Source organism: Terrapene carolina, unplaced genomic scaffold (genome assembly GCF_002925995.2).
Source record: "Terrapene carolina triunguis isolate 2854851 unplaced genomic scaffold, T_m_triunguis-2.0 Scaffold211, whole genome shotgun sequence".
In the NCBI taxonomy this organism is placed as follows: domain Eukaryota; kingdom Metazoa; phylum Chordata; order Testudines; family Emydidae; genus Terrapene; species Terrapene triunguis.
In genome coordinates, this window is record NW_020664562.1 from 245,688 (window position 1) to 273,285 (window position 27,598).

The following is a 27,598-nucleotide window of genomic DNA, read 5'->3' on the forward strand; positions in this document are numbered from 1 at the left end:
TAGGGACTGATAAAGCAACGTGCAGTCAGAGCCTGCCCCTCCCCCCACCTTTGAAAAGCCCACATAACTCCCTCCGCTTGCCAGAGAGGCCGTGCCGCTCTCCTAGGGCCGCTTTACCCGCCCGTGGGTCTCAGTTCTAACCAGCCGCCTCCAAAAATGGAGACTAAACAAGGGACATTCCTGACTAGCAGCCAAAGGCGGCCAAGCTTCCACCACCTCCCCACCCCTCCCCCTTCCTCCTTCCCGCCCTCCAGCCTCCCTCCAAGTTGGGACTGAGCAGCTCCCCACGGGGTGTAGAATTCCACCCTCCCACCTCAGCTAGCCGGGGCTGCGCAGCCAATGGGGTGGGTTTGTAGCCTTCCCCCCCCACATTCCCACCCCTCCCCTCTGGCCAAGCAAGTGTGTAGCCATGGCGACACTGTGAGCCCCTCCAAACATGTCTTACCTTTTATAGCCAGCGGTTCCTGTGGTTAGCATGTTTTTTTGCTTGGGTGCCCTGGTATGCGCGGGGCCGGCTCCTCAGGCTCTCTCCTCTTGCACAGCTGGGTCACTGGAGGGAGTGGGGAGGGGAGAAGGGGGGCGAGGGCACCCCAGCTGCGGAGAGGAGTCACCCAGGCAGTGAACTCGGGCGCTGCTGGCAAAGGTTTTGGTTTGGTTTTTGTTTTCCTGCCTCTCAGTTTCCGGCCCTTGCTCTAGCTGGAGTGCTAGGAAAACTCCACCGCGTTTAACTCATGGGAGTCGTGGCAGAGAGAGGCCTAGCCGGGGTCCTGCTGTGAGCCCTGTGCTGATTTCCCCCCCCCCGTCCTTGTCCCCTCCAGCTGGGGTCCTGCTGCGATCCCGTGTGCAGACTTGCCCCCTCACCCCTGCTGGGGTCCTGCTGCGGTTCCCTGCGCTGATTTCCCCCTCCCCCTTGGCTAGGGTCCTGCTGTGATCCCTGTGCTGACCTCCTCTCCCCAGCTGGGGTCCTGCTGTGATTCCCCCCCCCAAAAGAGCTCTCAGGCTGCCCCCTCATATTTGGTGTATGTCTCTCCTGAGTGTAGTTCTGCTCCCTCTCCACTGCCTGGTGGTTGTAATGGTGTGACTATAAAAGGTTAACATCTGGGGGCGGGAGGGGTGCTCTTTTTCCTGCCTCCCTCCCATGATCATCCCAGCAGTGCTGCATAGGAAAGAGAAATGAGTGAAGAGGGCCAGAGAGAGCGGACTAGCCTCTGCCTGGCCCTGCCTTGAGGAGTAGCTCCCGCCTTGCAGATGGGGCCTCCGGGATCCAGTCTCGGGGAGAAAGAGCGCGGCCAGCACCTCTGGCAGCTGGTTCGCAGACACTTCTGTCCCGTGATGTAATCTGGAGCCTGGATGGAGGTTGGGGAGGAGATTCTCCCCACCACTCAGTTGGGGGGAGAGCTCCTGCGTCCCACACAGAAGCAGCACACCGTTCCCAGCTGACTCAGGAAGGCTTGGTGAGTATGAAAGTGGAGAACTGAATAGGATGTGGGGAGGGAGATTCCTCTGTAGTTATCCCATGCCCTCTGTCTGGCTAGGATGGTTGAATCTCAGGCCTCAAAGGAGGTTATACGGGGCTGGGAGTGGGTGTTTGTGGTAGAGGATGCAAGCTGGGGGTGACTGATGCATCTCTGTGAAGCCCAGGCTCAGCTGGTGCGGCACATTAGGAGACCCCAGTATTATCTGAGTGCTCCGCTATTACCCCCAGTGCCACAAGACAGGAAGGGTGCTCGTGGCTTAAGGCACTGAACTGGGACTCAGGAGATCTGGGTCCAGTTCCTGGTTCTGCTACATGCTGACTATGAGCAGATCACTGCATCTCTGCCTTAGTTCCCCCATTGTGAGATGCAGGTAGATAACCCTCCCTTTCCCCTTACTCTGTGTCTCATCTAGTTAGACTGTAAACTCTAGGGGCAGGGGCTGCCTCTCGCTGCATTTGTACAGCGCCTAGCACAGCAGGGCATGACTGCATTATAACTAATTGATTTGGGCATCTCAGCTGCGCATGCCCTGACCTCCCTTTGACACCTCCATGTCACTGGACCACACAATACTGTGGACACTTAGAGCTATACTTACTTAGGCAAGCTGTGATTTTTAGCCTCTTGTCACCTATGGCTTCTGCATAAGACTCTTTCAGTCTGGTGTTTTTTTAAGATACATATTTCTGAATGAGTCATTGGGACTCCAAGGGCTTGTCTACATGGGGAAGTTTTATATTATACTGATATAGTTGTACCAGTACAACTCCCCCACCCGCCATGTGAACATTTGGAAGAAGGCCTGTTTTCGGTTTAGTTTATGTTGCTTGGGAAGAGGGTTAAGCTAAATCACAAAAAACTCTTTTATACAAGAGCATCTACGTGGTGGTGAGAGGGTGACTATATTGGTTTAAATTTACATCTTAGTTTATACCATTTTTTCCCCCTGTAGACAAGCCCTAAGCAGTGAAATATCTGCTGAACTTGGAGGTGAAAAACAAGTTTTGGCTTTTTTTGCTCTTGGAAGATTCCCTGGCTAACATGTTGAAATGTGTCACATCCATTTTTCCCCATCCAGACATGTGTAATCTCTTTAACTGCTCCACTGCTGCTTTGTGTGCGAGGTAGGCTGATCAAAGCACATGTGCAGTGCTGCCTGGATAGTCAGTGTAGCACAGCGTTACATTCCAGGCGGGTGTTGGCACATCGGTGGAATACCACAGCAACACACAGGCATTGGACTGCAGGACCATCAGCCTGCAGTGACCTGGGTGGAGGGTGATTCCTTGGACTCCTGGGTTCTATTCCTGACTCTGCTACTGACTTGCTGTGTGACCTTGGGAAAGTCACTTAGGCCAAGGTTTTCAAAGATGACTAATGATTTTGGGTGCCTCCATTTTTGTTTGCCCACCTTGAGACACCTTAAAGGAACCTGATTTTCCACACTTTCTGAAAACCAGAATCTTCACAATGCCTCAGGTTGGACACTCCCGTTACTAGTCATTCTTGAAAGTCTGGGTCTTAGCTTCTCTGACTTCATGGACCTCGTCTGTCAGATGGGGGTGAGAATACCTCCCCTGCCTTCGAGGGATGCCGTGAGGATGGGTTAAAGTATGCAAAGGGCTTTGAGATCCTCAGGTGGAAGGTGCTACAGAAGGGCAAAGTCGTTACCGTTTTAAAATGGGATGTGGGGCAGCTCCCAAGTGTTCAGAGCCAGCTACTTGGCTTTAGGGAAGGCACTAAATATGCCTGTTCTCGTGGCTCTGTGTAGCCGGGAGGGCTGGGCTTGGCCATTGCTCCTTGACAGCATCCAATCGCTACATCCCAGCCAAGGCCATGTGGAGAGCCATGTGGTAAGTGGAGATGGCAGCGGCACTGTCTCTTCTGAACAGTTTGCTGTGAGGCTCAGGTCTGGAAACAGCTCCAGGGGGAGTATAGTTCTTTTGATCCGGGTTTTCCCCTTCCCTCCCCATACCGCCCTTGTGTTTGAAGTCTCTCTCCCCGTGACCTTCTGGAAAGTCCAGGAGAATGTTTCATGTCACTTGCTGATTTCCCCTCCCACCCCCCAAAGCCAACTGGTCTCCTGGATGGGAGAGAATTCTGCTCTGACCCTCACCCTTGTGCCCACTCTTCTCATGTCCGTCTCAGCCTTAGGCGAATGAACTTGCTCACTCTTATCCTCAACCTTGACTTGTGGTGAGGGGAGGGGCCACAGAGGGAGTTTGCCCACTGTCCTAGTGGGAAACCTAGGAGAACATTGGGTGTCAGGATCCATCTAGCCTGGAGTACATCTATGTATTTCTAAAATACCAGTCCCCACAATGCAGCAATACAAAGGGTCACACCTGGATTCACTTAAAAATAGTAATTTAAACTTATTTTGTAGTGGGGGGACTCAGCTCTCTACACTGGAGTCCATCTGACCTCACCAGGGGTCCTGACCTTCCCAGCTAGGAACTGCACACACAGTCAGCTTGTGATGCCTTGAACGAGGTCTTTGACTCTAGGGAATGATGACGCTGGTGCGGTTGGAATTAACATGCTCACCCAACCTCTGTTCCAAACCCATGCAGAACTGACCCATGCCTGTCTGGGAATATCTTCTCTTGCTCATTGATTTCCTGCCCTTCTGCCCGGCTCCACAGTTCTGGGAAAGGAGGTGCCGGAATGCCACAAGCAAGGTTCTTCCCCTGGCAGCCAACTTGAAGGCAGGACATAACTGAAATCTCGGGAGATTACCAGCCCAGCCTAGCGAACTCAGCATTAGAAACCAGTCTTCTGGAGGCTGATCCACACCTTTAGAAAATCACCAATGTTCCCTCTGATGCTATAGACAGATTTGGGAGTGGAGGAGCCCTTGCTACGTGCCGACAACTAGCAGTAACGTGAGGCTGGGTGAGCCGAGTTGGGGATGGGTCTTAAACTTCCCCCAAAACTTCATTCAGGCTGGTCACTTTCCTAACTCAGCAGTTCTGAGTCAATAGTGGCTCACTGCCTGAGGAGAACAGGAGTACTTGTGGCACCTTAGAGACTAACAAATTTATTAGAGCATAAGCTTTCGTGGGCTACAACCCACTTCTTCGGATGCATATAGAGTGAAACATATATAGAGGAGATATATATACACACATACAAAGAGCATGAATAGTCTCTAAGGTGCCACAAGTACTCCTGTTCTTTTTGCGGATACAGACTAACATGGCTGCTACTCTGAGGAGAGGCAGCATGACCTAGAGGCTAGGCTGGGGACTGCAAGTCAGGACACCTGAGTTCTATCTCAGTGTTGTCACTGATCTGCCTATGTCATGCACTTAATCGCTTTGTGTCTCAGTTTCCCTATCTCTAAAAGGGGGATGATAATACTCACCTGCTTTTGCAAAAGCCCTCTGATGGAATGTACGAGATAAATGCAAATAGATATTTTATCTTATAACTGTCAGGAAATGCCCAGTCTGGAGGCCCTTGCTGCTATTCTAAACCATTTATACAGGGAGATGAGATAAAAGCAGAGAGAGAATGACTTGTTTAATGTGTCTGAAGACAAGGAAAGTTGAAGTGCCCATTGTCATAGACAGAGTTCAGTTCACGGAACTTGTCATTTCCTCCCTGCTTCAGCCTGGTGCAGTAACCGATCCGAAAGCCGCGCTCCACTCTCACTACATAGAATTGCGATGGAAAGTATACAATAGTGAAACGGCGATGCCAGGTGAATTCTGCCTACAATGATGGTTGTACCCAAGAACTGCACACAACTGTGGGGATGGCCTGTTGGCTAGTAGTGGGAGCAGGGGCCTCAGAGCTGGGATTCCTGACTTCTGGTCCCAGGAATGCTGTGAACTTGGGCAAGTTGCTTGGTCTCTCTCTCTTTGCCCTTCCTTGACACAGGGATAATCAATAAACATCTAAGTTTACTGGAGCAGGGACCATCTTTTTGTTCTGTCTGTGCAGCACCTAGCCCAGTGGGGCCCTGGTCCATGACTGGAGCTCCTAGGGGCTGCTGCAGTGTAAATAATTGTATGCAAAGCTTAGAGACCTTTGGCAAGGGCTGTGCGGAGCTGGCCAATGTTAGCGGGGGCGATAGGAAAAGGAGTTCTCTGAGAGGAGGGTGTGTAGGCCCATCCAGCTGTGGTGCTGCAAAGAGCTCCCTTTACAGTCCAGCTGAGTTCTGCCTTACTGCTGTTTGTTTTCTCTGAAGGGGCCCCTGGGAGGCAGAAGGCCGGCATGGAGGGGAACTCGCCTACGGAGAAGAGAAGAGCTGTGAAGGGCACGAAGCAGCACGGCAGGAACACCAGTAGGAGCAACCTCCCTGCTGAGAGCGCCGAGCCCAGCACCGACCAGCCTGTCCGAGCGGCCTTGGAGCCAGCGCGGCTGCGAGGAGAGCCGGGCAGGGCCACTCACTCTATTCTGGAGGGCAAGGTGAAGGCTCTGAAGGAGAAGAGGTCGACCATTAAGCAGGGAGGAGCGGTGTCCCAGGAACGGGCATCTCTGAAGAAGCCCAAGGCCAGGAAAGGGAAGCTCGCGCCAGGTCCGGCGGTGGTGGAGGGGGTCCCCCAGGACGCGGTGGTGGAGCCGCGGGCTCAGATCCGCACCTACTTGACGGACGTGCTGCTAGACAGCCGTGACGATGTGGACTTTGGGCAGGGTGCCAGGGGGCCTGTGGCTGCAGACCTTTACGCCAACAACGTAGAAGCTCTGAAGGCGCATAGGACAGTGGGAGGAGGCAGTATCTTGGGCTGCGGTTCAGCTGAGGAACTCTGGAGGCTTCCAAGCCCAGGAAGGAGCATACAGGAGAATGCTGACTACTGCTCAGAAAACAGGGCCCAAAGGGGCTCCCCAAATGGGCTTTGGGGCACCAGCTCCACTAGGAATCCTCCCTCAAGCAGCCAGAAATCTTCCCTTGAAGACCATGGCAAACCAGCCCCCTTTGGAGAAGAACTGGCTCAGGCTAGGGACTCGGAGAGCCTCCCCCTGGCTCAAAAGGACGATCTGTGCGGGGGGTTAGCCCCATCGGGGCGGCTGTGGAGGGCGGAGAGCTGGGACAGCCTGGGCAGTGCTGCGAGTGCCGCCAGCGGCCTGTCTCTGGCTGAGCAGGTGGAGAGGAACCGGGCCGTGCTGCAGGAGATGCTGAGCCTGTCGAGGCAGAACCGCTCTCCTCTGGAGCCTCATCGCTATGCGAAGGAAACGCTCATGCTAGCGAAGGATGGAGCCGCTCAAGGTGGGTATTTGATGTGGGAGCATCTCAAGCGTGTGTGATGGGCAGGGGGAGTGTCACAGCCATTTTAATGCTGCTCTGCCATGCACCTCAGTCCTGCCTTGCAGTACCTACCCCTGCTGTCCACTCTGAATTACACAGTCTCACTCACCGTTACTTACAGATGCCCTGCAAAGAAAGCACAACAAACTGGGGCTGTGACCATTGCCCATTTTTGCTCCTTTATGGTAGGAAAAGAAGGCCTGAAATTTGCGGGGGGGGGGGGGGTGTTGAGGGTTTTTGCATTTTTATTTTTAAATCACAGGCCCTTGCTCCACAAAAAAAAAAGAGCTACCACTTCAATTAAATCAGTGCAGGTTCCTTGTGTAGTCACTTAAATTCAGGGCCTTATCAATGTAGCTTAAAAATGAGGAATGGCAAGCCTGGTTGGAGGCTTCAGATGTGGTTTGCAAGCATTCCCAGCTCAAAATTGAATCTTTAACAAAGACAGCTTTTCTGTTAAGTGTTTCTCCGGTATTTGACTTATATACGCATATAATCCCAAGATTTTACAGTGTGAATAAAAATCACCTCTCTCAAATAATCAGGTTTCACTTGTAGAATTAGATCTGAGGTCATAATGCTGCCAGTCATCCATAGTGTCTTCCAGGTTAAACAGAAGAGCCAAGGCCTGAATTTCTAATATTTAAAATACAAGCAGAAAAAAAGCCTTTTTCAGGCCACTTTATCCATACAGAAAGTGGTAGAAGCTCAATTTTTCTTTTGGAGATCCACCCTTGAATTACTATGGACAGTAGATCAGCAAACTCGCTACTTGTTCATCTCCAGAAGTCTCTACCCCCACTAGTGCATCGTTAACTTGCTGACTCCCTGTCAGGGTGACCATTTCTTTCCCAAATATGGCCTAGTGCTGTGTGAGCTCTGTCCTTGCCATATTATAAGGGAAAGGCTGAGTGAGGAGAAACAAGACTGTGCTGTAGAAAACTGTAGCTCTAGGTACAGTTGCCCCAAAATCCCTTCTCTGTGGGAATGGGTAGTGCACCATCTGCAGGGGTTGCTGAGTAAGTAGTCAGCCTTCTTTGTGGAAACATGGCTAGGAAGGCAACCGTAACTCTCCTTATCACTATCTCATGAAAGCTGAGGCCACCCAACTCAATGGAGTGATCCGAGTCCAAGTAGATTTGTTTTAGAACAAACCCTAGTGAAGTCCATGCCGTGCTCTCTTGCCAGTGGTTCTGAGCGCTGTTCTGTACAAAGATATCTTGGTGTCAGACCAGAGGGTATCTCAAAAATCCTCATATTGCAGATTGGAAGCCTTTGAAATACACTGCATTATGGCGACATAATCTAGAAGGAAAGATTGGCTTTGGAGGAGGAGCCCTGAAGTTGGTTTGCGGGTGAATGGGATCTGTAGTGAACAGAAGAGCAGGGTCCTTTCACACCCCCTGCTTTACCTGTTGCTGAGGTGTGCGACTAAATGTGCGTCTCTGTTCTGGGTTGCAGAGCTGCTGGTGAATGACCTGGACTGGGACTCTGGGGTCTCGCTGCAGGACTCAGAAGGGTACAGGTAAGAGCTGAGAACACTGCGGGAAGGAAGTGAAGATTGCCCCTTCTCCCTCCCCTCCCATCCACCCTCCCCGCATGTATTTTTAAAACTAGTAGGCAGTCCCTGGTGAGTCTTCGTCTGGTTCCTGAACTTCCCCCTCCCCCTTAGAGGTGTCCTTTCCCCCTCACACACACAAGGCCAGAACGAAGGCGCTCTCCCAGGCCAGCCTGAGGGAAGCTGGCCCCACTGCTGCTTGTGTTCAGCCCGCTCTGAGGTTCTATGGAGAGCTCCAGTCTGCAGGGCCATGAGTCAAGCAGCTGTCCCCAGCACCCAGTTCACTCGAAATAGCAATCGCTAAACGCGCAGCGTTCCCTGCCAGCGCCCCCTGCCCATGGATGATTGGGAACCTGGCACCACTAAACCAAGGGTGGGAATTGCTTTCGCTGTGCTTTGTTTCCCGGCATAGACATGGAGAGGAGCAGATGGAAATGTACAGTACTCTTGCTGGAAGCTTTTAACATAACACAACTTTATTTCCAGACTTCAGAACGGTAACACACAAGAACCCAAAAGCAGAGAGACAAAACAGGCTGCTCCCTAAGACAAAGAAGCATATCTCATCCCTTACTGCAGGGTGGCTGGCAGCTGATTGACTGCTGCTATGTCTAAATCACACACTTCCCTGTAGCGCCCCCCAGCCTTCAAGCAGGAGTAGGAAACTCCCTACAATTTAAAGTGATAGTGTGTAATTGTAACAGTTTGCAATACACCACACACTTGAACAAGAAAAAATAACACACACATCTAAACAGAAGGCTAAAAGGAGTAAAGTCTGGGAGAGCAGTTAATTCTAGGCTCCCGTCAGCGCCAGCTTGTATTAGTTCATTATAAGCCCTGGGGCTGTTGCAGTACAGGACTTGTTCTTCCCAACTGGAGCCCAGAATAGCCCCAAATACTATATTGCTGCCGAGTCCCATGTGTGTTTTAGAAGGGTCGGGTCCAGCAGTTCATGGAGGACATGTGTTTCCTCTGAGGAAAAGGGAGCTCTCAGCAGAGCATGGCAGCGTGATCTGTGTGGGGCTGCCATTAAAACTAGCTTTACCTTACGCCGCTGGCTACCGCTCAGGGGGGTTTGCCAGGGAAACCTGACGAGGGGCCAGTGCTGCCCAATTATCTGGATCTCTTTGAGTGACTTTGGCTCTGGATGGCAGCTTAGGCCCAGCTGTTGGGGGAACAATCATTGTCAGCAGGAAGGTTTTTGAGGTTAGGATGTGTGCGTGCGCACAGGAGAGGGCGGAGGAGGAAGGGCCTGCTTCATGCCTTACCCATTCCCTTCCAGGGGGGTGTCTTCTGTGCTGCACTTGCTCCCCTCACCTTGTCTATTAGTCTGTGGTATGACTCTGGAATCCAAGGAAACTCTGCCCTGTGCTCCGTTCCTGTTTGCTCAGAGTGCTCCCCTCACCAATTATCCCCTGCTGATGGCACCCACTAGGAAGTCAGGCTGCTACACTCCCAGCAGCTGCAAAGATGGAGTGGGGGGGTGTCTCTTCCTGCCCCACTGTGAGAGCAGGGCCAGCGATCTGGTCTGATTCCATTGTGGGGAGGAGTGGCAGGACTCCGGGGTGCACCATCTGCATGTCATAGAGCTGTGCTCACCGTATCCCACCACCTGGAGCTCTTGGATGAGAGAGGAGCAGGGCATGACTGCAGGGATCCCCTGGCCTTCTCCCCCTTACCCTCAAGCACAAGAGCCCTGGGGGTTACTGCATGCTTGAGGCTGCAGAGGGTCTGCTGTTGCCCTGTGGATTGGGTGGAAGTATTCCCCTTAACCCCTCCATAGTGAGTTACTCATCTCAACCTCCTCCAATTGCTGTTCTTTCTGGGGGATGCAGACTGGGAGGATGGGTGGACAAATGGATCATTTATTTGTTTCAACCTCCCCCTCCCCCAAATAACAAGTGACTTGCCCAAGGTCACCCAGCAGGCTAAAGGCAAAGCTGGGAACAGAATCCAGGTCTGCTGAGTCCCAGTCCAGTGACAATTAACTGTTTTTAGTGCCTAGCAGAGGTGTCAGACTGACATCTCTGGAGCCCTCTATCTACGGAACAAGGGTAGCATGAGCTTCCACCAGCTATTGCCCTGCCTCTATGCATCAGCCACCTGGATCAGTTCCCTGGGTGTGAGATCGGCAGCTCAGTCTCCAGGCCCAGCGAGTGCTCGGCCTCTATTCAGTCTGCCAGTGGTGATGGTAGTTTTTGGCTCCTTACAGTTAGCTTAGGAGCCTGAGGCTTTAGGGTACGTCTATACTTACCCGCTGGTTCGGCGGCAAGCAATCGATCTTCTGGGATCGATTTATCGCGTCTTGTCTAGACGCGATAAATCGATTCCGGAAGTGCTCGCTGTCGACGCCGGTAATCCTGCTCTGCGAGAGGAGTAGGCGGAGTTGACTGGGGAGCCTGCCTGCCACGTGTGGACCCACGGTAAGTACCTTTAAGTTCGAAATAAGATACTTCGACTTCAGCTACGTTATTCACATAGCTGAAGTTGCGTATCTTAGTTCGAACTGGGGGCTTAGTGTGGACCAGCCCTTAGAGTCAGGGTATTCATGGAGTAGATGCATCCTGTGGAATAGGGAGCAAGAGAGACACCTGGGAGCAGTTGTAGATGCTAGACAGAATCTTGCAAATCAGTGTAGATCTGCGTCATAGGGCAAAGCAAATAATGGGCTCTGAACTGTGGGCCTGGGATTTAAGGAGGAGTCAATAGATCTAGTGTTCCCTGGGGGATTTGTTAGTCCCCTTTTAGACAGTGGGTCAAATATTCAATAAGGCCTCAAGCTGGTCTCTGTCCATCCATCCGTCCTGCTGGCCCTCATCCCCATAGTATCTGCACACCTCTCATAGCGCTTTGCAACGATGGAGACACGGGTGGGGCGGGGGGAGGAGAGACTTGCCCTAGGTCACCCAGCAATAGAATCCAGGTCTCTTGTCTCCCAGTGCCGTGCCTTACCCAGGCCATTCTGCCCCCATGTTCATCTGTGCACATGCAAATCACTGATTGGAGCAATTTTTAAGCACTATCCCTTAGGAGGTCACGCTTGTAAGACACCAAGTGCTAGTGCTCAAAATTTGTGTGTACAGGCTTTAAAGTGCATCCGCAGAGGCCACACTTTGGAAATATGGCCCTCAGCTTGCCCAAGATCTGGGCCCAATTGTGGGCTTTGTGCTCCGCACGATCTCCAGGAAGAGGCTGACCCAAACGATCAAAGGGGTTAACGTGTACAGAAGGTCTGGGAAAGTTGTAACTGCTTGTGGTTGGGAGGGAATCAGACTTAAATCTCCCCATGGGCTAGTGCAGATTGTGCAGGTAGGAACCTATAATCTCACTGAACTAATGATAAACCTTAGGGATATGGAGTAAAAATAAGATCCTAGAGAGTGAGATTTCCAGCTGTGTCAGGCTTGTGTGTGGGAGGAGGAGAGAGACTCTGTTTGGCCTCATTTGAGGCAGCTGAGCGGCTGCCCAGCTGTAGTACTGTGCAGGATGATGCTCTGGTCACCAAAGGTGGGAGCTGGTGGGGGATCTGCTGATTGAGTTCGCGGTATGATCTGGGCCTCCAGCTGGTGGGGATGTCGTGGGTGATGAGAGACTTGACAGGTTTCATGGGGCGGGTGAGTGAGCTTATGGAATGGCTGGCTCAGGGCAGCGCTGGAGGCATCTTGCAGATCAGTGTTGGGAGCAGGGAGGAGTTCGACAAGCACTTAACGAGAGAGAATGTCACATTAGTGGGTGTCTCTGCTAGCTAGGGAAATGGACAAGACTTGATGGTGTCCTGAATCACCCTTCATGCAAAACATTTTATGTAAGTCAAGGGATTCTGCTCTATTGCGTTCTCCAGTTTAACAAAGAATGGAGATAGACCATTACAAGTGGGGAATAATACTGAGCTCTCTGCACACTCAGAGCAAAGGAGATTTGTTATCCCCCCTTTATGGATGGGGAAACAAATGCACATAGTCATGAAGTGACTTGCCAAAAGGTGTCACAGCACATCAGTGACTGAGCTGGGAAGGGAACCTCGCTTTTCTCATGATTCTGAAGCTAGTTCTGTAGCCACTGGATCACACAGCCTCCTTAATGGTCTCTGCCTGTTTGCTCTTGAGCTTGCCCTGGTAAGAGTCCTTGTTGTCACCCCTTAAAGACATCTGTCCAGCAATATCCACACACAGATCTTTATTCCGGTGGCTGGCCACAAAGACTTCCTGCACCTACGTTTCTCACTGGATGGCAATGAGATCTAGCATCTCAACATAGCTCCAAGCAGCTGCTCGAGGCATGTTGCAGGGTTTCTGGAGTAATACTGCAGCAAAGCTGATGTATTTGAATCCAGGAGCAAATGGGCAAATATCCTGGCCCTCTGCCAGTTTTTAACTGGAGGAGGGGGACTTCTGGTCAACTTCACACCACATTGGAGGGCACATGGATAAACAGAGAGGTCAGTAACTGTCACCCACAAGGCTGCGTGGGATAGCAGTTGGAGGACTGCCATAGCAGCATCGCGTACACATGAACAGTAGATTGAACTAACTCAATTCACACTGAATTTAGCTCACTTTGAAAGAGGATTCCAGAATTTGCAACAGATTTGCAGTTAGTGTATGCAAGTGTTTTCAAACCGGCTTAACTGGACTTTGTCCAGTTTAGCCCCCGTGTAGACAAGCCCTAATATACTAGGGTATACCAAGCTATAAAGGGCCTCATAAATCCAGTCAGTGCCTTGAATGGCACTGAGAAACAGTCTGGACTCCGCTGCAGAGGGGAGTATAATGTGCTCCCTGCATACGCTAGCTCCGGCTCTGGAGTGGTCTGTGTGGGTAGCCATCCCACTGTGGAGGCTGCAAGTGACGGAAAGGAGCCACAGGCAGGATAAATCTACCCGTCAATCAGTAGGAAGCACGATGCGCCCACAGAATGCACGTCTTGCTCTGAAGCGAGTTTGGACGCTGTTGTGTTTCACACGCCTGCCTTCCCCTAGAAAGCCCTGGGCATGAAAGGGTTAATCTGAGACTCTCTGAAGTGACTGCCTGAGCTGATTACTGTAATCAGGGGGATTATGGCAGCAGCCAGTAGGGAAAGCCTGTGCTCTGGAATAGCCTGTGGATCACATGTGGGGCAGGACAGAGCAGGGGGCAGCTCAGAGACAATGTGAAGTGGAAGAATGGGGAGCGATTTTTCCCCAGGGCAGTGCAATGTACAGGGGAGTAGGGGAGTGGGTGGGGACAGGCATCCTGGGGATTGTCCTGAGTGCAGCAGCTTAACTAGGTAGCAGGAAGGAAAGCTTGGAGCTTACTGCCCCTGAGAGAATGGAATTCCGTTCCTTTGGGGGTGAGATTTAACATGCATATCCTAGTACAGCCGCTGTTGAGACAGTCTAGGGTTATTCCCCAGGGAGCTGGCTGCACTGGAGGGATTGTGTGGTTCCCTATGAGGGAGAAAGGGGAGCTACATTGCAGTGACACAGCTGTGTGGGGAGGGGGCAGCTGCAGACCCTCTTGCAGTGGAGAGATTGCAGTGCAATCCCTGGCGGGCGGGGCTTCACTACAGATCCAGTAATACTCTGGTTGTGGTTTGAGTGCCCCGGGGACTGGAGTCTATAGCCCCGATTACAGTTGGGAAATTGTTTTCTGATTCCAAGTGGATTTAGGCTGCTGCTTCTGGGCAGAGTCTGCAATGTGACTGAGTGCATTGTGTGGCTCTTGCTATGCTGGTTCCTGTGGAACTGACAGAAATCCTATGCCTGTGGGCTAGTGAAGTGTTTGAGTTCTGGCTTGGATGTAGCTGGTATTGGGGTGTCACTTTTCTTCAAAGCTGGTTGATCCCTTTCCATGGTCATGGCCAGGATGTGAGAGAGGGGCCCTGAAGAATTCACCATGGGTCCTACATCCAATGCAGGGCCTTCCGGGAGAGTGTGAGCCGAGTATGAGGCTGGATGCATTCAACAAACCTGCTAGCTCTTGAACATAAAACTGAGTTTAGTGCATTCATTAAAGGCTCTTGCTAGCCTGGGACACAATGAGTGTCTGCTCAGCTAGTTAAAAGTGACATATGGTGGGGCCCACATAGCTGCTTTTCTTCCATGCCAGCCATGGTTTTGTGCCCCCCTCTGCCTAACTGTATATGCTAGGAGTGTGTTCTGGGCAGCTATCCCAAGGACAATGGCTGTTTTTCAGAGCCCCTTCCGTTTCTGCCAAGGATTCTGGGAATTGTTACACTCTACCCACAGTCACCTCCTTCAAGGATAGAGTGGCCATTTGGTGTCATGGGAACCTTCCTGGCATGGTAGGCGCCGGCTGTTGAGTGACAGCGTTTGAGGCAGAGCAGGGCAGAAATGGGAACAGCGCCCAGAGCACTCTCAGGTGTTCCCTGCTGTCCCTCTACACTGTTTTAGTGAACTGGGAGGAGGCAGCCTCTGGACGAGGCCAGTCTCTCTCATTGGTGGGACAGTGTAATTCTGCTCTTTTAGCACATGGCACTAAGCAGCCTGACTCTGTCCTCTCTCCCTTTCATGCTAGTGTCTTCTCATCATGGCACTCCAGGCCATATTTGCCTGTAGGTCCGTGAGTTCTGGGCCTGGGGGCAGTGATTTTGGGGAAGACCATCTGAAGCCAAAAGCGAATGGAAGGAAATGTTAGGGGTGTCAGCCCCAGAGCACTAACTGGCTAGGTGAGCTGAGAACATCTCATGCCTGTACGGCACGAGGGTAATGACCATTCAACCCTAACTATGGGCCATCATTGCTAGCAGCCTAGTCTGCCACGTGTCTGGGTCCTGTAAGCAATTAGCCACGTGGTTAATGGACTGTGTAGGAGGGTACTCACCGCTGGTAAACTCTCCTTTCTCTTCCCCTCATTTTTTGCCACTGAACATCCCCCAGTGCCCTCTCCCACTTGTGGGGCTGCCTGCCCTTGGGAACACTTTCCCCCTGCCTGTAAGGGGCTCCCTTAGTTCCACGCCCCAGACAGGTGCATGGCCCAAGAGACTGAATTCCCCTTTCGTGCTCTCAGATCGGGGGAAAAGCTGCTGTGCACCTACCTGGGAAGATGTAGATGTGCTGGTACATCCCTCTCCCTGACCCCATGACAGAGCCCAGGGGGAAGCCCCAGTCAGACCCCAGCATGTGTCTGGAGCAGCTGGATGCTGCATTAGAAGGAGGTGCTAATGACACTTGCCGGTGAGCTAGGAACCAAGCGTCCCCTCAATGTTTTGGTAGGCAAAGAACTTCTGTGGTTGAACAACCTTTAGTGAGGCACAAGGCATTGCTCTCCTCCCTTCTCTGAGACACATGGTCATTGGCTTAGCCCCTTTCCTCTCCTCTGTGGGCTGAACAGCTGTCTAGAGCACCCATCACTAGAGCATCAAAGTGCTTCCTGGCTCAGTTAAATCTGCAAGCTGAGGCCCCTGGCAGGCTTTGTGGAGTGCCCTCCTGTTCTCGGGAACCTTAGCACCTGACATTTCTCTGAGTGGAATGGGGCGGGAATGGCATCAGCAGATTAACTGGAGAGGTTAAGCAGCTGGGCTGAAGCTGGAGAGGGAGATGGGGGTCGAGGGGGAGGAAGGGGAGTCAGATGTGCACAGAGGAGGAAAGTGCCATGTATTGCTGTGTACTGCATTGTTTTGCAAAGTAACTCCCCGTGCACTGGCTCCGCAGTACGTAGAGCCTACTAAAAATATAGGCACAATGGTCTCCCAGAAAACTGGACAATCCCCCCTGTTTGGGCCTCAGGGCAACAAACTTGAACCCTGTTAACCTAGCCAGGGAATGAATGCCAGAGCCCCTGGAGAATGCAGCAGCCTCCTGGCTTAAACTTAGGGATTGTTTGTTTAAGAGCCTCAACTGCTGCGTGGCAGGTGGGGAGGGAGGCGTGTCTCGGACAGCCAGGACCCAAACCACCTAGGGCTCTGCAGATCAAGGCCAATCCCTGGACTGCACCTGGAAGTGGACAGGGAGCCAGTGAGACTCTTGAAGAATTGGGGTCAAGTATTCCCATTCGGTAACAGCACCTCCCAGGTGGACAGCTGCACTCTGCGCCTGCTGTGCTGGCTGCCAAGGGGCTTTCCCCAGTACAATGCGGGACCATTGGGGAGGTGGGGAGGAAGCTGTTGAAGGAAACAAATGGTCCGGGCTGAGATGCATTGGCAGAGCTGACTGGGATAGGAAGGGGTGCTACATGTGAGGACTAAGGTGCATGGGCAGATCTCGGTGGGCGAAAGGGGGTAGACTACTGCTTGCCCAATGTCATGGGTTGGCTGGCAGCTGGCCTTTGAAGAGAAGAAGCCCATCTGTAATTTAACTCTCTAAGTGACTGACTGGCAGCAGCTAATTGGCCAATGAGCACCAGGATGAGATAAGGCTACCAGAGATCAGTGAGAGGAGGGAGCTCCCAGGGAACAGAGCAGCTGAACTCTGAGGGAAAGGAAGTTGGGGAGGGACTGCTATTACATGGTCTCTGGTGCACAAGGGGTTAACTTCAGCTCTCCTTCCCCTTCACTTTGCACAGGTGTTGCAGGAATAGGCTGCAGAGAGACAAGGTGGGGAATGCTGGGTTGATCTCAGGCTGCGAACCTGCCTGTTGCTCTTTTTGCTTCTGCTACCTTTGTTTAGTTCCTATTAGAAAGAGTCCCTCCTGCTGCACAACCCTTACTCCCTGTTGCTTCATTTTGTTTCTGCTCAGCCAGTCATCCCTGTAGTTTACAGATTATTGCTATAGTGGCAGTGCGGTCCTGTGCAGAGGGGACTGGGACTCAGGAGACCCGGGTTCAACTCCCACCTCTGCTACTGACCTGGTTGGTGATCTTGGGCAAGTCACTTCAATTATCTGTGCCTCAGTTTTCCTGTCTGTAAAATGGGGGTGATATTCCCTTTGAGATCTACAAAGGGAAAGCAGAGAGAAGTATTATTTTCACTGTGACTTATAGCGCAGCATTCTGCTGTTCTTTGGGCAAATCTACCATGCAGCTGAAGCTGTGGAGTGTGATGGGTGTGCAAAACTGCAGAAATACCAGCAACTCTGTCCCTGGAGAGCTTCTGCTTTGCTATTTCCAAATATTTAAGGTGACTTGCAAGAGATCCTTATGCAGGGTGCTGTGGTGCATTGAAAGCTGTGTAAAAATGACACTCTGTCCCTTTAAATTTCAGGGGAGTTGCTGCTCCTGCTTGCAGACTAGGGGGCTCTGTAGAATATGTGCTGCTAGGCCCAGATCCCGCTCAGCCAGCCAGCCTAGAGCAAGATGGGGGGAGTTGTGCCTCTGTTCTAGAGGGGCAGCCTGCTTTGTGTGTCTGCTTTTGTGTTCGTGTGTAATTGTTCTGAACTCTTAGAAACAGTCGTGTTGCATTGCAACCTTCCATTGCGAGTATACTGTTTTAATCTAACTTCTCCTTATGTATCCTGGGAATTTAGCAGTCACAGCCCCGTAATGGCAGAGGGGATGGGCGGGAGGGGACCTAGCAGGCCCTTTTCAGCTCTGGCCCATTGGTAAATAGCCACCAGAGGGACCAGCAAAAACCAGTCACCGAGTAGAAGTTTGTCTTTAAGTAAAGGTTAAACTGAGGGGGAGTGGAAACTGTGAGGGTGCATTTAATGTGACTGGAGGTAGGCTCCTTGTCCAGGTTTTCAGGGTATTTGGCCTCAACTTGGCTTAGGCCCCTGAGAGCTGCTGCATCCACTTGTAAGGTTGTTTAGGGAATGCTCCTGTCCTTCCTTCCTCCTGTCTCTGGACAGGTCTATCACTGTGTCTTTGGAAACAGGCGCCCATGCCTGTCTTGTGAGAGCCCTGGCTTCCCCTGTTGGTGGCATAGGCTGCCCTCTAGTGCTGGCTTGCAGGCCTGCCGTGGGTCTGAGGATGCACCGTGGGTTGTTTTTCCAGGCAGAGCCGCGTCGTCCTCGTCACTGTTAAACCACCTCTAATCCTTGTTATTTTTTCTAATCCCCCCGCCTTGCTCCCCACTGGCCTGGCTGCAGGGCCTTTGTTCCCACTCAGGAGCTTGAGCTGAGCCCCAGGCATGAGCAGGCCAAGCAGCTGCTGCAGAGAGCCCGCATGAAGGCCAGGACGAGCCCTCTCCGAGCCAGCCACGACATCCTTCCTGCTGTTCCCCAGGCCAGGCGGTGAGTGCAATGCCTCGCATGTCAGTCACAGCTCCAGGGGGAATGCCAGGGGGAGGGGGCGGGAGACCTGCTTTTATTGCCAGTCTCCCTGCGGGATTCTTCTGCTTTCCTGCCTCACTCGCACGCTTAAGCATGTATGGAAATAGAACCAGACCATGATCCTCGCTCTCATGCACAGGTGCTGGAACTAGGGGAGCTGCGGGTGCAGCTGCATCCCTGGGCTTGAAGTGGTTTCCATCATATACAGGGCTTACAGTTTGGTTCAATGGCTCTCAGCACCCCCACTGTACAAATTGTTCCCGCACCCCTGCTTTCATGTAGATGCAGACACACTAGGCATTCTGTAGCCCCGTATTTCTCAACTACCAGTCCGTGGACCGGCCCCAGTCCCTGAGATCTTCCTGACACAGTTTAGGAAGGCAGCAAGCCGGTTCCTGGTATCACAAGGGTTCAGAGAAACTGCTGTAGCCTACTACACCACATAAACAAATGTCACATGCACAGCAGAAGCCTGTTACACCTTCACCGTACACATGCTCCATGCGTACCGGATAGACACATACAATGGATCACACACTAGTGTTGACTCTAGAGGATTTGAATGGGGTGTCATTGTTTCATTTTATGATGAGAGGCACCGACTGCAAGTTCTTGGCTCCCAGAGATCAGTTTATTTTGCCAACAATATAGAAAGGTCTCCCAGAGTAAAATAAGCTCAAGCGCTCCGGAGGATGACAGTTTTGGCTTGTGAGGTTTTAAAATTTGTTTGGTTTTGTTCCATATTAGAACAAAACCAAACCCTTTCACACGTTTTCACAAAACGGAAATGGGGTTGAAATATCTGTTTTCTGACTGAAAAGTCAGGTTTTTGATTCACGTCTCTCTTAAGGTGACCGCAGAGTCCACCCTGGACCTCCGAAACCTTACAACTGAAAACTTTGTTGAAATCAATACAGTGTATTTTGAGAGTTTTATCCAAAATGTTCTGACCAGCTCTAATAAATACGTAGCAACAGAGAGAGTCACCACTGCAACAAACCCACCTCGGATTATAGATAACGCATGTGTGTGTCTGTTAACAATCCTCACAAGTGATGTGGGCTTGGGAGATTTTGCTGATCAGCTCCGTGCCTCCGCCTGAGAGAAAGTGAATAGGGGTTAATTTAATTGCTTTAACCCTGAGGTGGAGTGTGGAAGATCCATCATGCTCGCTGAAGACTGTAGCATATAGGAATCAAGAATGAGCTAGTGAAGGGAGCTGGGAACAGAAAAGCAGGCTAACCAGGCGTGACATGTTCATACTCCGTGCTGCAAGTGGAAGAGCAGCGATATTGCTTTAGAGTTCAGGCTGGCATCTGTGAATTGATAAGTGTGGCTCTGTTCTTATATACACACTTGGTTTGGGTGAAATCCCCCCCACCCCAGCTGCTGCAGATTCTGTTACTCTGCCCAAAGACAGCTCTGGGGGCAGTTAACCCCCCATTATGGTAACAGCTTAGCACTAAGGAAATCTCGATTCCTGACACACAAGGCAGCTCAGCGTCTCTCCCCCCACCTTCTGCTCTCAGGGGTGGTGGTGGGAGTGTTGTGTTTGAAATGGCCCAGGCCAGATCTGCGCCGAAGACCCTCCCACTTTCCTCCTTTATAATATTGATCCTTCAAGGCCTGTTGTCCCAGTCACCTCTGAGGGAGCCTGGCCACACCACTCCCTTGTCTGTTGAAGAGGTCAGTGTTGAGCCGTGTGTCAGGACTGCCTTTCCTGAGGGGCCCAGTGTGCTCCCCCGCACCTCCCTAGGCCAGCAGAGTCTAGAGCCAGGCATGAAAACAAACACAGGTCTCCTGCACATTACTGCCTAGCCCGGCCCCTAGGGCACCCACATCTACCCTATCTGTTCATATTGTGCTGGGGCTCCTGCTCTCCTCTGCACTTCTCACAGATTGATTTTCCGATCTGAACAGCAGCTGGACTGAGTTTGCATCCCGTTGGCCTTTAGCCCTTAACCCACTGGTCCCTTAAGATTTTCTGTCATGGTTTCAGTGGGATTTTCACCATGGGCACTGGACTTATCCCCCTGACTCTTGGTAGCAAAGGAGGGAAACTTCTTCCAAAAGGGGGTGATTTAAGGTGGATGCAGTTGCCTCCTGGGGAAAGGGAGGTGGGCTGGGTGAGGCGTGAGTCCTGACCCTGGGGCCCTGGAATCACTCAGATGGACAAGGGTTCATTCTGCAGGGTGGAGCCATTTGCCTAGAGTACGTTAGAGTGGCAGGACTCCCTTGAAGGGAATAAAAGGGGAGGGGTGACTGGCTGGTGACTCCATAACCGTCCTCTCTGTCCTTGCGTTGCTGCATTAGGGATGCCGGCAGGAGCACCGCTCCAGATCTGAAGAAGAGCTATGCTCTGAGGGATGGGGAGGCCCACGCCAGTGGGAACCTGAGTGACTCCTCCAGTGGGGAATCCAGCTGCGGGCAGCCCAGGAAGCGAGGGCCGTCCCCATCCCGTGTGCGCTTTGAGGACGAGTCTCTCCGGGATGCTGAAGTTCGCTATTTGGAGAGGTTGCAACTGCGCCAGAAGCGGGTCTTGGACTCAGTCCTCTTGACTCTGGGCCAGAGCCCTCTGGTCTCCAAGCCAGACCTTTCAGATTACATCAACGGGGACTTCCACCGCAAGGAGAGTGGGGTCAGTAAAGCCTGCAAGGAGCAGCAGAACCGTGGGCAGGCTGCAGGGACAGCCGCGCACCTGGCCAGTAGGGGGCGCTCTGAGAAGGCTGGGCCCACTGCGCTGAGTGCAGAGGGGAAGTGCAGAGCCTGTGGCTCCTACCTCAGAGGCTCAGCAGCTAATCAGAACATGGACCTCAGGGCTGATCAGACTGTTAAGCCTCTATCAGAGGGCCACAGCGTAACTCAGGAAAACAAAATAATCAGCACCGAGGCTGAAAGTGGGGAGCCAAGCGCTTCCCAGCAGGATGTGAGAGGAAGGACTTTGGGCCCGAGGGGGTCTCCCCTCTGGATTCTTCCCTCCCGGCAGCGCGTTCACACGGAGCGGATCAGGGAGACATACATCGGGGATGTCACGTACATAGACGATGTGGACTCAGCTCTAGACAGCACCGACACGTCTGACAGCTGCAGGACTGACAGCGAAGAGGCTGGGCCAGGGAGCTCCCACCCCCAGGATGCCAGAGGCCGCTGGCCTGGCAAGCACCAAGCTCCTAGGGGAACTCGTGCTCCGGAGAAGGACCCGAGGGGCAGGAAGGCGGGGCAGGAGGAGTGCAGGGTGAATGGTGGCAGTGGAGGGACCAGGGTCTCTGACAACGTGCTTGGTACTAGCAAGGCTGTCATTGGTGAGAACGTCAGTGAGGAAAGAAACTCCAGCTTGAAGGACACCCTCGTGCTAAAAGAGGGTCAGGTGACCACGCCAACAGCCAATGGGGTAGAAGCACTTTCCAAAGGTGACCAACTCCCAGCTGCATCTCGGCTGGCTGGGAAGAATAGTGGCCGGTGTGATGCAGCGTTCGGCCCTGTCCAGCAGGGGCATGCCCACCCTCCGCCCCCTGCCCAGGGTCAGCTGTCAGCACAGTCAATCCCAGGCAACAGAGGCACACTGGAAAGCTGTGCCCCCGCCCCTCAGCCAGCCAACAACTTCAGCCAACCCAGACCGGCAACAGGCATCTCCCAACAACAAGCAAAGCAGGGGGCACCATGCTACAACTTGCTGGCTCGGGTCCCTGTCCCACCGCTGACTGGGAAAGCTTCCTCCCCTGTGCCTTACAGGAAGGCCGTCCTGACGGGTAGCTACAGGCTGACGGGCCATGAAACTGGGCGCCTGGACCAGACCAGTGACCTGGTGACTCGGCCCACTTCTCCTCCCGGCAAGTGTGGGTCTGTGCCGGAGGAGCAGAACAGCCAGCACAGCCCGAAAGTGCTTTCTAAGGGCCGACTCCTGGCCTTGTCCACCAATAACTGCAACAACACACAGGCCAAGCGCCAGCATGATGGCCAGGCTGCTAGTGCATCTCTGAGCCACGGAGAGCGGGCCATGAGTGTCCAGAAACTGCCTGCTTCCTTGGGAGAGAGTAAAGGTAAGATGGGCTTATTGCTGCTGGCCCCTTAGTGACATGGCTGTGTTATGCCTATCCTCTGTGCTCTGAGCTGGCTTCCCACTGGGCTCTCATAAGCACTGTCTGATTGGCTCTGGCCACTTCCCTGCCTGCTCTCGGGACAGGTGAGCGAGCTCCCGTGCTCCTGCGGACAGTCTCAAGATATGAACTTTGCAGCAAGGGAAGTAGTGGGCTCTCGGAGTAGAGATTCTTCACTGGTAAAACCTGCCCTCCCTTTGGCAGCTCACCAATGCCTGAACATGCTGGTCATCAGGCTGCGGTGCCAGGATCACACATTTGCTGTGCTTGGGGATAAGACTCGGGGGAGGGGGGGGGCGGTGGTTCCGCCAGCTGGGTGAGGCTGGCTAATATGGGAATGGTGCTGGTTGCTCCCCAATCCAGGACAGACGTTAAAGAACTGGAGGAGGCAGAGAGGGGTTACTGTCATCCATGGGTGAAGGGAGAGTCCCAGGTGCATGGCATGAGTCCGCTCAGCCAGCTGAGATGGGAGCCACCCACTGCGGGACAGGAGAGGCTTCGGGGATGGGTATCTGGGGAGAGACTAGACCCTCTAAATGAAAAGGAGGTACTGGCAGCTCCATTTCAATGGGGATTTAGGAAGAGTAGTGAAAACTATCCCTGTTCCTGCAGTACAGTGGGTCCGGCTGAGTGAGGTCTGCGTCTCTGCTGACTCCAATAACTGGGTCGAACTCGCCTTCCTGTTGTGGAAGCAGAGCCTGTTTCTGAACCAGCCAATAGGTGCTTGTCTGACTGTGTTGCTGTCATGATAGGTCCATCCTCAGCAGCAGCTCCCTCTGCTGTTCCCAGCACCGTCAGCTCAGTGGGCATCATCCTCTCCCTGGCAGCTGAGGAGACCGAGCCCACCCAGGCTGGTCGATTACCCAGTGGGGAAGCACCAGTGTCTGGGTCACAGCAAGCAAAGCCGTTCTTGGAAGGGAGGTGAGTAAATATACAGCAAGCTCCCCACTCTGTAACCACATCAGTGGAAGGGCTTTGAGCTGTGGAGGGGAGCGGCTGGGCGTTGGGCTGATTCCTGCTTCTGTAAACTGCACAGCTCCTTCTGTAGCTGCAGAAGTTAGCAAGTAACGACCCTCGGGGTCTATGGATGGGCTTGTTTTGTGCCTGGTATACAGAGCGATGCTTGTGACCATGGAGGTGGCAAATAGAAGAGAGAGACTGGCAACCCACGTACTGGCAGCTCCGCCTGGCAGTGGGGTCGTCAAAGCAGGCAGGGGTGTGGCAGTTAGGTCCCCAGGCCTAAGACACACCCATCTGCTGATAATGAGGCGCTATGCATATGTAAATACCTGTCATCCTCTGGTCCCCCTTCAGAGGGAGTTGGGAGCAGCTGTTTGACCAGAGGGGGTCAGCAACCTTTCCATTCTCCAGATCTGCAGCCCCTTTCCGGTTCCCTGGCTCTTTGTTCCCCCAGCTGCTGCTAGCAGGATAGCACTGCTTACTGGCTGGCACAGCTGTAGCTGCTAATTGGTGGGGAGCCAGCCTTCCAGTATTAAACCTTCCCCTGCTGCTTCTGCTCTCCCATCCATGTACCTGCCCATCTCTTCTCCTCTATCAGCCTCTCCTTGGTGTCCCTGCTCTCCCTAGAGCTGGCCAGGAACTTCCTGTTCCCCACTGTTACTTCCCCCAAAAGCTGCTGCTGCTGTTACCCAGGATATCCCTCAGCCAGTATGCATTTCCCCCCTTCCCGTCCACATCCCAGAATGCTAGAAATAAATACTTCAGTGAAGACATGAAGGGGTTAATTGTACCTGATCGTGAGTCATGGTGTTCATTGTAGACCCAAATGGATCTCTGATCAGCTTTGAGAGGTTTTCAGTGCCCCCGCTGCTGATACTGTGGTGTCTTTGCCCTTTTCTTTGTGCCCTTTAACGAAAGGATCTTCCCAGCTTCTTCCATCCCTAATGTTTTTCTTTGTTCTCTACCACTCCTCCCCAAATTGTAGTTTCTGCCACTTAGTTTAAAGGCCAGTGTTGCTCCTTCAGGCCTGGGAGAGTTTGAAATTTACCTGGGAGTCTTTCCACTGTTTGAACAGCCCACCTTGGTGTGGGGTAGGAAAGTGGAACCAAACTGTGGTGGTCTCTTGTGGCAACGGCAATTTAAAGCACTGTCAGAGTCTTACCCACACACCTGCCTGCCCATAGAAGGTGCCACCTCTCCTGCATATACCCATACTGCTTATGTTCATTGTTGTCTGTCAGCAGGGCCTGTCACAGCCCCGGAATCCCACCCAGATGTTGGGTTCCTTGCAAGTTAATCCAGGTGCCATCAGGCATGCATGATGGGTGTGGCCTGTGCAGGGAGGTGTAATCTGAGCAGTTCCCATTGAAATGTTGCCATCACCTAATCTAATATCCTACAGCAGCATCACAGTCATCACTAAGGCGCTTGTATCTTAGCTTTGATGACAGGGTGTCAGGAGATATGGGTTGTATTCCCATCTGCCACTGACTCAGTGACCTTGGTCTGTGGTGATGGGGGCTGATTTTGAGCAGCCACAACCTCGGGGAAGTCACTGTGTGAGGCATGTGTTCAGCACCTCTGAAAACCTGGCTTTTCTGTCCTCCAGTAGCATGGGGATCATTCTGATCTACCTGTGGCTGGGCAAAGAGCCAAGCGGGGAAACACTGGGACAAGGAGCTGGGGAGGGGTCGGGCTTGGGGAGACTGAGTTTGGATGAGGAGCCTGGGAGGAAGACTGGGACCCAGTGCAAGGGACAATCAGGGTGGGGGATGACTGGAGGCCAAATGGGTTGGGGAGAAACAGGTAAAAGGAGGAGCTGGGAGTGGGAAACTGAGACAGGCTGTGCAAGGAGACTGGGACATGGGGGAGAGACTGGGACGTGGATGAGAAGCCTGAGGAATGGAGATTGGGACTGACTATGTGAGGAGAATGGGACTGGGACAAGGAGCTGGGGTGGGGAACAGAACACAGACAGGCTGGAAGGGATGGGGCAGAAGGGGTTAAGCGTGGGGGGTCAAACAGAAGGGTCTGACCAATAGAGCACCCTCCCATCCACAGCCCGGACTGGAATTTGCTCTGATGTCCGCAAATATCTGTGAAACCCACTGGCAAAGTGCGTGTCCTCCGCCTCTAGTTCGCAGAGAGGATGACAACCTACTACTGCTATCAGTTACTCTGTTCCCTTAAATAGCAGAGATCTGTGATGTGAATCTAAAGGTTCCAACCCTGCTGATGAACTGTGCAGGTTCTGTGTGACTCTACATGATAGAATTTGTTTTTTTGGTTTGTTTCCTAGTAACCTAGGAAATTACACACACACACTATGTTAAAAGAACATTATTCAAGTTGTAAAGTCAAGGACTCAAAAGTTAGAAATTCCAGAATTAAGACAACATTAATGTGGCCCCCTTCTGCACATGCATTATGTTAGTCTTTAATTACATGATTACATGCTACTGTTTCCACAGGACCCTTGACTCGTTTATTGCACAGGATCAACCTGCTTCTAGGGGTGAATCCCAATTGTGTAGTGAATGAGGAAGAGAGAGGATGGTCTCATGGTTAAAACAGTTGGATAATGTCCTGGAGAATTGGGTTCTAGCCCTGTCTCTGCCGAAGAGGTCCTATGTGATGCTAGGCAAGTCAATTCAGTGTTTCTCAACAATGGGTCTAAGTTCCCTCTAAGCTGCGCGGCCACACAGCTGCCTATTAAGCCCCGCGCAGGGGCTCAGGGCTGGAATGGGGAGAGGCGCCCCTCCCCACCCGCCCTAGTACGGACCTGCCTCCGCCGGGGAAGAGGAGCCCCTCCCTCGGCCCGGCCCAGCCCAGCCCCGCCAGCACTGCCGTGGCCGGGGAGAGGTGCCTCTTCCTGCCGGCCCCATCGCAGACCTGCTTTGGCCAGGGAAGAGGAGCCCCTCCCTCGGCCCGGCCCCAGCGTGGACCTGCCTCGGCCCGGGGAGAGGAGCCCCTCCCTCGGCCCGGCCCCGGCCCACCGGAGCTGCTGTGGCTGGGGAGAGGCACCTCTCCTCCAGCCCCGAGCTGCTGTGGCAAGAAAGGGCTGGGGGGAGTCATCTCTTCCCACCGCAGCCCCAGGGCAGCCTGCACCCCAAACCTCTCATCTGTGCCCCCCACCCCAATCCTCTGCTGCAGTCCTGAGCCCCCTCCTGCACCCCAAACCCCTCATCCCCAGCCCCATCCCAGAGCCTGCACCCCCAGCCAGAGCCCTGAGCCCACTCCCACACTCCGAACCCCTTGGCTCCACCCCCACCACATGAATTTTGTTATGTGCACCAATATGGAGGTGACGTGTCACATATCACCTCCATATTGGTGCACATAACAAAATTCATTCCGCACATGGATGTAAAAAATTAGAGGGAACACTGGCCACTGCCCCCAGGAGAGTGGGAAGGGTCCCGAAAGGCAATCGGGTGGGGGTGGGGAGGTGTGGCATTGACTATTTTATTACAGTCTAAAGCAGACAATCTCGCTTCCCACACACTCTTACCCTTTAAGGTCAAGCTCTCTACCTCTCAAAACTCAGGGATAAATTATATAGGCTGATCCTTGCTGTCACTGCTATATTTTTACTCTGATAAAAGGAGGGGGGTTGTGAAAATATCTGACTTTGAACAAGGGGTTGCCAACTTGAAAAGGTGGAGAAACACTGACTTAAACTGAGCTTTTCACAGGTGGTCACTGATTGTGTGTTCCTCGTTTTCTGGGTGCCCGACGTGAGACCCTGGGGGCTGATTTGCAGAAAGGCTGAGTACTCATAGCTGCAGCTGGATTCAACAGGAGCTGTGTTTTGAACATACAAAGTGCCATAGAACACCAAGTCCTCTGAAAAATCAGGTCCTAAGGGTCTCAAATTTGGCACCCAAAATTAGTGGACACCTTTGACCTTAATCTCTCTGCCTCATTTCCCTTTCTGTGTCTGTCCCCTATCTGTAAAATGGGAATAATACACCTCATCTCACAGAGGTGTTGTGAAAAAAAATCAGTTGATGTCTGTAAAGCACTCAGATAGTGTAGTGATGAGTACCATAGAGAGCCTGTGAGGAACTACTAATTCTGTCTTCAGAGCAGGGTTTGAACAG

At 52.6% G+C, this 27,598-nt stretch overlaps 1 protein-coding gene across 1 annotated transcript in view; it reads left to right on the forward strand.

The window, feature by feature from the left end:
• Positions 1-409: 409 nt before the first annotated feature.
• The window catches only part of KIAA1614 (KIAA1614 ortholog), a 36,403-nt gene continuing 9,214 nt past the window's right edge, over positions 410-27,598 (forward strand). The window contains exons 1-7 of the mRNA XM_026655738.1: positions 410-420; positions 1,387-1,454; positions 5,674-6,693; positions 8,194-8,257; positions 18,256-18,399; positions 20,752-22,478; positions 23,288-23,456. Coding sequence (XP_026511523.1) covers positions 410-420; positions 1,387-1,454; positions 5,674-6,693; positions 8,194-8,257; positions 18,256-18,399; positions 20,752-22,478; positions 23,288-23,456 — 3,203 coding nt within the window. The remainder of the gene's footprint in view (positions 421-1,386; positions 1,455-5,673; positions 6,694-8,193; positions 8,258-18,255; positions 18,400-20,751; positions 22,479-23,287; positions 23,457-27,598) is intronic.